This window comes from Diceros bicornis, chromosome 4 (assembly GCF_020826845.1).
Source record: "Diceros bicornis minor isolate mBicDic1 chromosome 4, mDicBic1.mat.cur, whole genome shotgun sequence".
Lineage (NCBI taxonomy): Eukaryota > Metazoa > Chordata > Mammalia > Perissodactyla > Rhinocerotidae > Diceros > Diceros bicornis.
Genome location: NC_080743.1, coordinates 91743427 through 91757776, shown reverse-complemented (window position 1 = coordinate 91757776; position 14350 = coordinate 91743427). Strand labels below are relative to the sequence as shown.

Sequence of the window (14350 nt, the reverse complement as noted above, 5' to 3'; positions counted from 1 at the left end):
AGAGTTGCCTCTTCACTTGTCCCTTGGGAGGGCACTATACCTATACCTCTATCTCCAGGGTCTAGCACAGTGCGTGCATCTCACATGTTCAGTGACTGCATGTATGAATGCTGAAAGGTGTTTTTTGTTTTAATGGTTTTACCACTTTCGGGGAAATAAAGGTTTATCTCCTTTATAAAATACCAGATTGTAAAATACTCAACTTATCATCGTTCACTTAGAAAGAGGGAGACTTTAAGTGAATTAGTTTCTCTAGGGCTGACTACAGTTATCTTGCCTGGGGCTTTCTTGTATAGCCATTTTAGTAGAGTTCTGAGAGGAAGATGAAGAGGCTTAGAACTTGGTGGTAGGAGAAGTATTGTAGACCATATATGTGCAAGTTAGTGTCGCTTGAGGCTTCAATGACAGAATTGCTAAAGCAGTAAAGAGTACAGTGTGCTCATATTCTAAATAACTGAATATGAGCAGAAAAATGTTTGCTGACTTGAACAGCTGGGGTCAAAGCCAAGGCCCCAGACAACTCATAGATAAAAAAGAAATGAGCAAATATTTAGAGAATCAAAATGACAACAGCTAAATATACTTATTTAACTTTAGGATATTTTATTTAACTAATTTACGTATTTCCTGGTTTATAAGTAGAAAATATAAGTGGCTGATTTGTATAGGCACTTAAATAAACGGTTACATTTCTAAGTGGGTAAATAGAACTCTATTTGATTTAGTTATTTAGGCAGGAAGTTAGTCTAACAAAAGTGTCAAATACTATAATCAGCCAAGGTCAGACTTTTCAAAGAAGCGACATTTAAAGTAGATGTTTACATAAGAGTTACATCCTAGGACACTGAGGAAGAACAATACTTTATTCTGTTTGCTCAGTCTAATTTCTAGAATGTTGGATATATCCCTCTCTAAATTCTTTCAGTTTATTGATACAACAATTTAGAGATTTGTTCTTTTAATTTCAGACTTCATTCTCTGTTCAGATAAAAATACCTCTGGGAGGGTATAGGGTATATTAGACTTTATTGGTCATTTAAATCTTAATGATAGAAGCTCATAGGTTATTTCCTGAAACTGTTTTTTATAGAAAGAAAAATAGCAACATCAAGAAGACTCTGGGAGTGGCTGGCCCGGAGGCGCAAGCGGATAAGTGCGTGCCCTGACGCACTGCTTGTCGAGCCATGCTGTGGCGGCGTCCCATATAAAGCAGAGGAAGATGGGCATGGATATTAGCTCAGGGCCAGTCTTCCTCAGCAAAAAGAGGAGGATTGACATCAGATGTTAGCTCAGGGCTGATCTTCCTCACACACAATAAATAAATAAATGAATGAATGAATGAATGAATAATAAATAAATAAAATCTAAAAAAAAAAGATGACTCTGGAAGGACAGTATTGCACTATCTGTCAAAATTAAAAATGCATTAATCCTTTGACCCAGCAATCCCTCTTTTGGAGATATTATTGAGGGAAAAAAAGCAAGATTCATCACAGTGTATATAGAATGCTATCTTTTATGTAGGAAGGGGAAAAAATAAAATAAGAAATATAATTATTTGCATAAACACTGGCAGGATACATGAGAAATTATTAAGAGTAGTTATGAGGTTATGCAAAAGAGGTGGGGAGAGGCAGGTCCGGGGATTTCTGGACATGGGGATAGAGAGGAGTGAGACTTTTACCTTTATATATTTTTACATTGTTTTGATTTTTGAATCATGTGACTGTATTACCTATTTTTAAGATGGCTTAATGAATGAATGACACGATTAAAATTCACAAAAGAGAGAAATTCATCTCAAGTGAGGAAGCTGGAAGCTTTGAACACAGATTTTACCTGTGTTACTGCAGAAGGCTGGCTCTGAAGAACTTCATTCACTAGAGGCCTTTAACCATTAATGCAGAGGACTAATAACATGAAGGAACTTTCCTGACATTCTGGCCAAATGCCACTCAGTCATGTTCTATATGTATGTGTTTTCCTGTAGATGCCAGAGGAACAAGCTTTCTGTGTTTTGGTGAAAATCATGTATGACTACGGTTTACGAGATCTCTACAAAAACAACTTTGAAGATCTTCATTGCAAATTCTATCAGTTGGAGAGACTAATGCAGGTAAATAAAAATTAGGAACTTTTATCACTCAGGGATTTGTTGAGTTATAGAAAAAGCCTAATAAAATTGATGAACAATAATGATTTATGCAAGTTTAATGGAATTCTACAGAAAATGTAAATGGATTTGGTTTCTGACCAATGTCTACATTGGCTTTAATATCATAAAACATTTATTTAATCGTTGACCATTTTTAGAATAGTCTTCCATTTTAAATATTCAACTTTAATGCTTTGAAGTGTGCACGTAGTAAGTTAAGTCAATGAAAAGATTGCTGTGTATTATTTGTAAAGAAATGAAGATATTTACAAATAAAAATTGAAATTCTTAAGAGCTTTCTCTTTATTAATTAGCACCAGTACCATATTTAGGTCTGCATGTAGAGAACGCTTTGAGGAGACGAAAAAATCTTGATAAGAGAGTAAGAAACACCTCAAATATTGTAGGGACATAAAAATTTTTCCCATATAATTTCCTGCTCTCTAACAATGTTGTAACTTTTTCATAATATGTATGTGTAAATTTATATGTATGAGAAACATTCATATTTATGTGTGTGTGTGTGTGTGTATATATATATATATATATATATATATATATGTCAAATATTACATAATAAAAAGAATTGTGAGCAAGGGCAAAATTGTTGACCAGTGCTGATAAAAGGAATTACTGAGTAGCTTTGAAATTCCACCTGAGGTTGGAAATCTTAAATTTATGATGGGTCTATGCAGCATGTTTATATGGCTTTCTCTGTATAAAGTATTGAGAATCCAAGAGAAATGTGAAGGAAATATGTGAATAAATTGATTCTATATTGGGGAAAAGGAAAGTGATTGGGGAGGAAGGTTAGTGGGATGTGACAGAGGATACTGGTAGGAGCTCATTGACGTGATCTGTCAGGAGATATCTTGAGATAGGTATCTGAAGAGGGAAGTGAAGCCAATAGGAGACTGCAAGACTAGAACAGAGGAGTGGAAGAAGGAGAGTTTGCTGTGAGGTTAAGGTTAGCTTTATTGGGAGAAGGGAATACAGGAGGGTAGAAGAACTTAAATGTGAAGAAGAAATAAAAGGGAGGAAGGATGTCAAATCAACTGTAAGCACAATGACAAATGGGCATTGAGGGGAGAAAAGACTGTATGGAAGAATCTGGTAACTATGGACATTAAAAGCAAGAGGCTCTTTTTAGAGATTGAATTCTTCCAAGTAAATATTTGGGATTATTCACTTTTTTACTTTTTATTTAACTTTTATTTACAAAAGTTCATATTTTTTTCAATGGTTAGTATTAAGAGCTCTGAGAGTCAAATAAATGTATCTGATAAATTAGTAGCAAGTTCCTGGTACGGAAGGAACCCAAGATTTTTCTGTTAGTGTTGTTTGTCTGTTAACTGGATGACCGTTTGGATACCCGATTTAAAGTACCTGATGGGCACATTTGGTTGCTTTTCAAAGAGCATCTTGTGCAAGAAAAGGGTTTTTTTTGTTTTTGTGGTCTGTTTATGAAAACAAAACTAAATTGGGCTTTTTTACATATCTTTGCCTTTGCTCTTCAGTTATGGGAACAACTATGCTAATGATTTTTACTTTGCCTTTCATGCTTTTGAAAAGCATTTACTTGTTTAACTTGGGAAAAAAGAAAAAGCTGTCATAAAGGCATTTTTAGAAGACATCCAATTTCCTACATTATACACCTGCACAATTTCTGTACTTTGCCATTTTTAATATGTCAAAGATTTTTTAAAGTTTGGTTATGTTTTGGGCTTTTCTAAGTACCCCCAAAATATACAGAAGTGATGTCATAGAACGCAGATGATGTAGATATTAAGTGGTCTCCAAAGAGAGGATACATTTCTTTCCTAGCTAGTTAGGAGTTGAGCTCTGAATGAGTGCTGTGACGTGACCCTGGAGTCATGATTTCAGTAGATTGCAGGTGTTCTATCAGAGCAAGCGTTTCCTACGAAACAAGAGCAGTCAAGCGAGCAAGAGATGATCTTTGTTATCTGTTCATAACAAGTCTGTCTTTATTTTCCTTGATTCTCTGTTATATCCCCAATTCTTATCTCCTGTCATCACTTCTGTATAGTTACATATAATTCAACAAATGCTGTGGTAAATTGAGAGTGATCTCAGAAAGCTTGTCATAAATTGCAGTTGTGGCAGGAAATAAAGCTTCTGCAGTGTTCCTTCCCCTCAGTTTTCCACTTTGACTTTTAGGAGCAGTTACCGGACCTGCACAACCATTTTTGTGATCTGAACCTGGAAGCTCATATGTATGCATCCCAGTGGTTTCTCACTCTTTTTACTGCCAAGTTCCCACTCTGCATGGTCTTCCACATCATTGACTTACTGCTCTGTGAGGTAGAGTGACTCCCATCTCTTACCTAAACCAAAGTAGAAAATAGTTTCTACCGAAAATGGTTACAGTTTTTTTCATTTTCTTTTTTCCTGTGACATTAAGCCATAAATACTGACCAAAAAGTTCTATTTGAATTTTTAGTAAAGACTATTTTAATTGTAATTTTATTATTTGTGAGAAATGAAAATGTTAAGGCATATATAATTCTTACAAAGTAAAATGAGGTAATTAAATTTGTATAATTAAATTCATAATAAGCCTATATCTGTGTAATAAGATATTACTAATATAAAGGACCTTTAAAGTTAAATAAATGAATTTAGAATCAGGTATTTTTAAGAGTAATGCAATTATACTCCACGAGTGAATATAAATGAAAGTTTTATTGTAGTTAAATTCTCAATTCGTAAGATCTCTCTTATGTATATGATGTTTGAGACTTCTACCAGATGATAGAGAAGTGATAAACTAAAGCTTCTATATCATATAATTATATTTTTGTACAGTGGAATATTTCAAAAATTAGTTTGTAAAATTCCTTAGTATCTGTATTTGTTTCTTTCATTTTTTTGAGTTCCTTAGATGGCTGCATTTATTTACTTTATTCTTTTAAAGAAATAAGCAATATTACACAAATGTACATCATATACTGCCCATCAAAATGTTTGATAGTCTTAGCAGTAATAGGAAAGTTGCTGGATGAGAATAAGGTTTTTACTGGGAATATAAATGTATATAAAAATATAACTGTCTTAAAAAGCTGGAGTAATCAAAAGTATAAGCCTAATATAATCTAGAGAGTTTTACTACATTACTTTTCTTATACAAAATTGCCTCTTTCTTAAAAGACTAACCATTTTAATCACTCTAGGACCTAGAAATTTAATTATAGAAATGAGATTTAAAAAGATACAATGTATAAGCTATATAAAGCATAACAATTATTTCTCAGTCTGTTACAGCAATAACCATTTTATATACAAACATAGCTGGATTTTGTTCTTCAAAGGTTCTAGTTGGCAGTTGTACAATATTTGAAGGTTGCAGAGCATATTGTAAGCGTATAAGATTTTTAAACATTTGTAATATATTTTGATAAAGAAGTGTTGAATGCCTTGCTGTGGGTCACAGAATAAGTTCCCAAATTCGGAATATATAACAGCTAGAGAAACTGATTTATAACACATTAATTCTCCTATTTGTTTTACTTATAAATTAGTTTCTAAAATGCCTATCTAAATTTACCCTTAACGAAGAAGGCAGAATTACAAGCTAAAGCCTCATTCAAAATCAAAATGCTGTGATCACGGTATGCACAAAGCAAGTTTAGGCATTTGTACTAAGAACTCCACTTTGCCTAATTATCCGAATTGGTGTGGTGAACAGTTCTGACTCCTCTAATTTAGTGCAATACTCTTTGAAAGTAAAAACCAAATTTGTATCTTTGAGTTCTTATAACAAGGTAATACTAAAAGTTAGTTTTGATGGATAAATATTCATAGGTCTATAATCATTGCATAATAAGCCGAGTTTAGTATTTCATGGTATTTATAAAAATAGGAAAGTGAGGGTATGGCATTTTAACAGTTTTATCTTTATATATAGTAGAAGCTTGCAAATCTTTATTATCATTGCTTCACGTTTTTTTGCTGAAAGAGATTATCTAGATTCATACTAGATTGGTTCTATAGTGCTCCTTATAGAAAAGAGAATGAAATTAATATACTCAATCATACCAGTCAAATTGGATTTCTCAGTCACTTTTGGTAGAGTAGTAATGCTATCCTTTACCACACTGGAATGGTGACTTTCTAAAATTGTCTGTACCTGAATGGTACTGTACCTGACATTGGAGCACTGTCCATGGGTCTTCTGGAACCCAAATTCACAATTTTTCATGAAATTTCATCTTAAAAATACTTGAATTTCTAATGTCAGTTGCTAAGAAAATTAGCAACATTTATGGTAGGAAAAGGAAAGAAAATTTATAAGCCTTCTCATCACCTGTCAACTGTGGTTCATAATCACAATGTTTGAAAGATCTTAATGCTCATTAAAATTAATGAAAGCATCATGGATGTTACTTTCCCTTCCCTTAAACTTGTACTCCAGCTGTTTGAGGAAGTTGTATAGCTTCCAAAACATGGAGTAGGTTGTAATCACAGCATCATGGTAACTAGGGAAATAAATAACTTGCCTTAACAGAATAAAGTAACTTTTCAAAATAAACTTTATTGGGAACAATATTGTAGAGTGCTTCAGGATATTCATTCTTTCCACTAACTCGTCTTTGTCAGAGGACTGTTTTGCAAAGGAAATTTTTAGATAAACTTTTATTTCCTGCCTGTCTGTGTTTTCTCTTTGCCCCTTTCCTTCTTGTAGTTAATAAAATATTTATATCAAAACTATTCTTTTATATGTGATAAAATATTTTAAAAGAAGAAATGGTAACATAGTCTTAAATAGAATCATCCATAGATGTTTGTTTTTGTCATATTATCTCTTTTTTAAGTAGACAATTCAAATCTTGAAGGTATGAATTAACCTTTAGTTACAAATGGAAAGCTAAGAAATTCTCAGATGGAAAAGTGTTGATTTTTCAAAGTTCATCATTCTGACCAAAAAAAATGTATTGTTCTACAGAGTATTTTGTTCAAAGTTCCTATGGCAAAGTGAGAAAGAAAGACATTGAGCTTGATACTTTACACTTAGAAAGCATGTCATCATTTCATATTTTCCTAAGTTATATGCTTTTAAGGATTTCTTCATTCATCCTGAGGTTAAGAATATGAAGTTAATTTAGTAGCAGAAAAGGGAAGAATTTTAGTAGACTTTGGCAATGCAGTCTGAATGAAAAACTCTTAGTTGTTAATAGTTATATTTAAAATGTTTATTTAAAGCTGAGTATATGGTGACTTGGGTTAATTCCCATGTTTAGTGAAGATGGATGGCAACAGGATTTGAAACTAGAATTTGAAAATACATTTTCTTATATTGAGATGAATGGAACTCTCTGTAGATTGTCATTTAGCCAATAATTGAGATGAAAATTATTTTTTAAAAAAGAGCAAAACCGTCTGTTTTATTGACTCCTCTGTCTATGTGGAGAGATAAGAAAAAGGCTAAAAGTACTAACAATTATAGTGTAAATAGTATGCTGTTAACCCACCAAGAATAAAACATTGCTTTTTAAAGAACTTTTTATTGAAGTATCACAAAATAAAAGAAAATGTGCAAAAATTAGTGTAAAACATGAAGCGTTTTCACAAAGTGAACATGCTACTGTAATGAGCACTCAGATGAAAAAAAAGCAGAACATTATCTGCGTTTCAGAAGCCCTTCTCCTTTTCACTGCCCCTTCAGTCCCTACCCCTCCAAAGGGTAATCACTATCCTGACTTTTAACACCAGAGATGAGTTTTGATTGTTTTTGAACTTTATATAAATAGAATCATGCAATATGAACTCATTTTTGTCTAGCTTTTTCATTCATCCTTATGTTTGTGAGATTCATCCATATAGTTGCGCCTAGGCATGGTTTGTTTGTTCCATTGTGTGAATATACTACATTTTATCCATTCTTTCATTCTATTGTTGATGGGCATTTGGGTCATTTCCAGATTAGGGCTATTATGAATAGTCTTGCTGTGAACTTTTGTGAACTTGTCTTTTGATAAACTTACATGTCCACTTCTGTGGGTGCACATCTAGGAGTGGAATTGCTGGGTTAGGGCATCCATATACTAGGGTCTAGTAGATGCCGCCAAACAGCTTTCCAAAGTATTTTGAGCATTACCTTTCAAGTTGTTTTTATTCAGTGAAAGTCTTCCTTGTGATTAAGGGCAGGTTTTTGTTTTATTTTGTTTTGTTTTTTTAGAGGGCAGGTCCGGGATCAGATTAGAGTTCATGAATATGGAACAAAATGAAACTCACTGGTGATTGACCTCATTCACTTGATCTCTGAAGTTGTGTACAGATGGGGACTAAGAGCTAGATCTAAGAGCTGAATCATTTTTGTGCTTATGTGAGAGATGTTACCCTGATGGGGAAAATCCACACTGTTTTCAGTTATAGAAGAAGTAACGTAGAGACAGTTTAACATTGGAGTTAAGATATTTGGCGATTTAGTTAACCCTTCCCGTACCATCTTGTTACTGTACCTGTGTATGTTTCGGTTTCTTTCTGTGTAAAATGAAGCTAACAATACCTATCTCCCAGGTTTAGGGATTAAATGAGATTATGAATATAAAGTGTTTATTAGCACTGTGCTTGCTACATAATAAATATTCAGTTAATAGCATTACCCTCCATTCTACTCCAGCCACCTGTATAGCCCTTTTAGTTGCTTCTCAGTTTTTTCAGTTAACTAGCTGACTTCAGAGATTCTTAAGAGAGGGTTAACTAGCTGTTGGTTCTTTAATACATTTCTAACCACCTTTGTTTCCCCTCAGTTGAGATGCTTCTTTGCTAAAACCAGAATTTTAGCCATTGACTTTAATGGAAGTTTCATTTTATTTCCTTTTGACTAGTGATTCAAGTAGTTCTCCAAAAGTGCTTTTTTCTTCCACCTTCTTTCAAAAGACTTAAGGGAAACAACATTTCTTTTAGTCTTGACAAGATAACTGACAGCTGGTGTATGAAGTTGACTCTTCCCAGATAGTTCAATTTTTGGAGTATCAAATATATTCAGCTTTATATAGTAACATGATATTTCATGAAATTTAAGGAAATCATTGACCCTTCAAATTAGAGTGTATTTCCTGCTTCTCCTTTCTTCTTTGGATGATGAAAAAAGTGACAGTACTACAATATATGATTAAATACCACCAAGTATAATCCCCCTTTCAAAGCAGTTTCTGAAGCTGTTATCTGAAGAGTAGATTCATTATATAATATTCTTACTCTTTGCCCTCATTTTCCTCCCTCCAACAGTAATATATTGAATTTTTTATTGAGGTATAATATATGGCACTATGTAAGTTTGAGGTGTACAGTGTATTGGTTTGATACATTTATATATTCCAATATGATTACCATGGTAGTGTTAGCTAATACCTTTATCAAGTAATGTGCTGAGTTTAAAACACATCAGAATTGGCTGATATAAGGATGATTAAGGACATAAATATAAATTTTTCTGAAAACTTTGAGTAATAATTGGCCACACAAGTAGGGAAAAAAAATACTTTGACTAACCAATGAATACTGTATAGATTATTTTAAAGTTTTATTTATCAATAGAAATCTGCAGGGCTAGAGAAGAAACTCTCTTTAAAATCTTGTTTCTAGACCCTAACTTCTTTCCCACCTACAAGGGTCTTTATGGTGCTCTCATCAGTTGTTTTACAGCTCTTTCTTGTGTTTTCATTAATTTTGACATTACAGAAAGAGGCAGAAACCTCAAATTAAAATGGCAGAACCATTGTCTGTGCTTCCTCTGATCTTTAGAGGAATATTCATTCATTCATTCTTTCAGCAAACATTTATTGAACTCTTACTAAATGCTTGGCATCATTCAAGTTTGGGGATACAACAGTAAAGAAAAAGCAGATAAAACTCTTGTCCTCATTAAGTTTTTATCCTTGTGGAAGAGACAGACAATAAACAAATGACTAAGTAGAATATATAGTATATCAGAGTGTTAGGTGCTATGGAGAAAGATAAAGGAAGGAAGAGAAATGTGGCGGATCTTAATAGTGTCTTTGGAACATTGTAGAGAATTTAGATTTTACTGGACTGGGATGGGAAACCACTGGAGAGTTTTGAGTGGCATGCTCTGATATATGTTTTATCCTGATCACTCAGGTTGCATTGTTGAAAAAAGATTGTGGGAGAGTACAAAGGGAGAAGGGAGAGACCAGTTAGGAGGCAATTTCATTAATCTGGGTTGCTTGGACCAAGTTAGTGGCAGTGGAGGTGGTGAGAAATGGTTGAATTCTGGACAGATTTCAAAGGTAGAGAGCAAGGACAGGATGTGCTGATGGATCATCTGGGGTAAGTTTTGTTGATTACATGTTTTCATTTAATGTAGTGGGAGGGAAGGATGGCTGGTTGTTTGGCTTCTATGCTTCAGGGAGCATCTTAGAGACAGATGATGTGGAGTGACTGGGGAATCTTATTGTTACATGCTTTTTTTTTTTTTTTAATTTCAGGTTGCCTTTATTCTTTTTTTTTTTTTCCCCCCAAAGCCCCAGCAGATAGTTGTATGTCATAGTTGCACATCCTTCTAGTTGCTGTATGTGGGACGCAGCCTCAGCATGGCCGGAGAAGCGGTGCGTCGGTGCGCACCCAGAATCCGAACCCGGGCCGCCAGCAGCGGAGCGCGCGCACTTAACTGCTAAGCCACGGGGCCGGCCCCTGTTACATGCTTTTTTATGGCAATGCTTGGATTACAATTTCTCTGCAATGTTTGTTCTAGAAGCAGGTTTTTGTACCCTTGGGAACATTTAAGGTCAATATTGGTACCTTTAAATAAGAAATATACCTGTTCAGTAACCCACAGTATTTAGTTGTTGTGTGTTTAGTCCTCATAATCAGAACAAAGATCACTGACTTAAAGTTATACTGTGACAGATTTTTTTTCCAATAAAAATCTTTCAGTTCATCATGAATTGGAATAACTAAAGTTACTTTATATATATAAATATATATATAGTGTGTGTATATATATATATACACAATGTATATACTGTATATAGAGAGAGTATTTTTTGTTTCAGAAAAACTCATAGCAGTTAAACTGTGTATACATGGATAGAATAAAATAACTAAACATATTCTGTTATTTTTATGATTAAATATTTTAAATATACCAAAAAAGCATTAAAACATACAGTGAACTCCTGTGTATCTACCTCTCTGGTTAAGAAATAAAACAGAAGCAATGAAATTAGCTTTCTATGTTATTTCCTCTTCCAGACCACACCCTCCTTTGCTTTCCTCAGAGGAACCATTATACAGAGTTCAATGTTTATCATTCCCATGCATGTCTATGTTTTTACTACGTATGTATGTATCTCTGAGCAACTTATAATTGAACATATTTGGACAATATTGTACTCACTGGTTTATCAAGTCCACTTCCAAAATAGGTCTTGAAGCCTGTCTTCTATCTCCAAGCCAGTATCGTATCCTATTCGGTAACCTCCTAACTGGTCTTCCCACTTAAACCCCCTGTCTCTTTTATCTCATTATTCTCCATAGCATCCAGAAGATTTTCATAAAACACATATCAGATCATGTCACTCTTCTGCTGAAAAACCCGCTAAATAAAACTCACATTGTTTCACTTGGCCTGTAATCTTACCCTTCCTTCCTCCCCAGTGGTGTGCTAGGGTCAGTCTTTCTCTTACTCACTGTACTTCAGCTTTGGCCTTCTTTTAGTTTCTGGAACACTTATGATCTTTTCAAGTTGAAAACATTTGTCTTTTCTTTCCCTTCTGCCTAGAATGTATCCTTCACTCTTTACCTCGCTAGCTCCTTCAGGTTAAGATTAAATGTTACTTCCTCTAAGGAACTTTTCCTCATCACTCATTCTTAGGTAGGTCCATCCTTTTACTGTCTCTGTTAAAACCTGTAGTAGGTGGTTATTTATTTACTTACTGTGTATTACTTTTCAAATGCCTATTTCTTTCACTAGATTTTAAATTTCTGGAAAGAGAAGCCATGTCTTTTTCGTACACTAAGTATGCCTAGTCAACTTGTAGACACACAAGAAATATCTGTTGAAGGAAAATAGGAATGAAGAATTAGTGAATAAAATTATTTTTATTATCTTCATTTAAATGTTTTTATGAAATCACACAGGCTGAAAAATAAGTTTGCTCTTGAGTTTTAAGAGAAAAAAATAAGTTAATATCTTTAGGAATTCCTTCTGTTTTAGTTAAGATATTTTAAGAAACAGAAAACCAGATATAGTAGCTCAAGTACAGTGAGGTTTATTATAAATATAGAGGGAATCCACGACATGATGAGTAAGTAGACCTCAGAAAAGACAGGTACCAAAGAAACTCCAGGCACTCATATATATTGCTCTGTATCCCAGTCTATGAATTGGATGTTCTCCCTTCTTTCCTGACCTATTTTTCTGTGGCTTTGTTTTGCACAGAGCCTAAAATATCTCAGAAAGGTCTACCATCACCTTTCAACTCTAGTGTCAACAGTTCTTGGCAATTTCCTTATGTATCTTTTAGACAAAATTCTTGAGGGATAACCTAATTGGTCGTAAAATAAGCCTGCATAGTCATAGGTTACAGGTATTTGTCACTTTAGGCTAGTTTTCCATCTCTTGTCCAATATACTGTGGTAAGGTGTACTCTTGGCTGAGTCACATGACCTACAGCCCACCTAACATGAACTATACGTGGAGGCAGATTTTCTGAGAAGAGTCATTGGTGGATCTGGTACAACAAAACATTTCTAGTGTGCATATACCACCTGGACTAAAATTCTTAGTGTTGCCTGCTTTGAAATTTAGGGTTTGATAAATAATAATATGTATTAAATAAAACTCTAATGCATCTCAAAAACAAACTATTTATTATACAGCCGTAGATATTTATTTAATGAGAATGGGGAGCACAGTTTTAATATAGAGTATAATCTTAAAAATTATGGTCCTCAAGGTTGAAGTGGTAGCAATGTTCCAAATCATTTTCATGGTATAGTTTTTGTAGGTAGGGTTTTAAATAAAGACAGCATGTGACTTTGATCTATATAAATTATTTTAACGATTATCTGCAAAGCTATATAAAGTATTTGAATGCTTCTCATTGTCTGGAAATTGGATTGTGAAAGCATCTTCTAATACTTGTATTAAGACTGGTCCATTGCAATTATTAGTAACAACAGTCCTCCAATGTATAAATTATTTAGATTGTTCAGTAGAGAAGGAACTCTGTCATACAATATCTGCTGGAAGTAGATTGAAAATGACACCTTGTCTTGGAGAGTAGTTACTTGCCTTCGCCATCCAGTTTTATTCATAACCAATTTTTGTTGATAAACTCTCAGGCTTCCCTTTTTAAGTCTCAAAGATTTGAGGATAGGATAGTGGCAGGCTTTTCTGGAAAATATTTCTGGGCCACATGCTGTACTAAAAGCTTTACATACTTTGTCCTGTTTGTTCTTACCTTCTCTCAACAGACTGTTGCCCTGCACCTTCCTCACCTTCTAAGTTGGCCAACTTACAAATAGTTTTTTGTTTTTGTTTTTTAATTCACATGAGCAGTAGTCTGATTATTCTTGTCCATCTCTATAGCAGGTAGACCAGTAGTCTTTGCTTCTCTTAAGAATCCCCCATTATCTACTCTCATTTAAAGGTTGGAGTCTTATTAATTCTCAGCATCAGTTGAGGTCTCTCAGTCTAAGACTCTTGACCTCATATCCCCAATGTTCCTTCTATGGTTGAGCAGAATTTCACCATGAAATGGCTTCTTCTGATGCTCCTGGTATTCTTCTCTAGCTTCCTTTTTCAGCTACTTTACCATCAGCATCCATTGTTATGCATTTTTTGTGTGTGTGTGTGAGGAAGATCAGCCCTGTGCTAACATCTGCCAATCCTCCTCTCTCTCTGTTTTTTTTTTTTTGCTGAGGAAGACTGGCCCTGGGCTAACATCCATGCCCATCCTCCTCCACTTTATATGGGACGCCACCACAGCATGGCTTGCCAAGTGGTGCGTCGGTGACGTGCCCGGGATCCGAACCGGCGAACCCCAGGCCACCGCAGCAGAGTGCGTGCACCCAACCGCTTGCGCCACCGGGCCGGCCCCCATTGTTAGGCATTTTTAACCAAACGATGGTTTGATCTTTTTATCCTTTACCCAGGGCCTTTTAATTATATCCAGACATATAATATCCAGCTACCAGTACTAGAAT

The 14350-nt window shown here is 34.5% G+C and overlaps 1 protein-coding gene across 4 annotated transcripts in view; it reads left to right on the top strand.

The window, feature by feature from the left end:
* The window catches only part of RABGAP1L (RAB GTPase activating protein 1 like), a 689292-nt gene that overhangs the window by 454617 nt on the left and 220325 nt on the right, over window positions 1-14350 (top strand). For all 4 annotated transcript variants that reach the window (XM_058540018.1, XM_058540017.1, XM_058540020.1 and 1 more), the window contains 2 exons: window positions 1991-2116; window positions 4334-4477. In XM_058540018.1, coding sequence (XP_058396001.1) covers window positions 1991-2116; window positions 4334-4477 — 270 coding nt within the window. The remainder of the gene's footprint in view (window positions 1-1990; window positions 2117-4333; window positions 4478-14350) is intronic.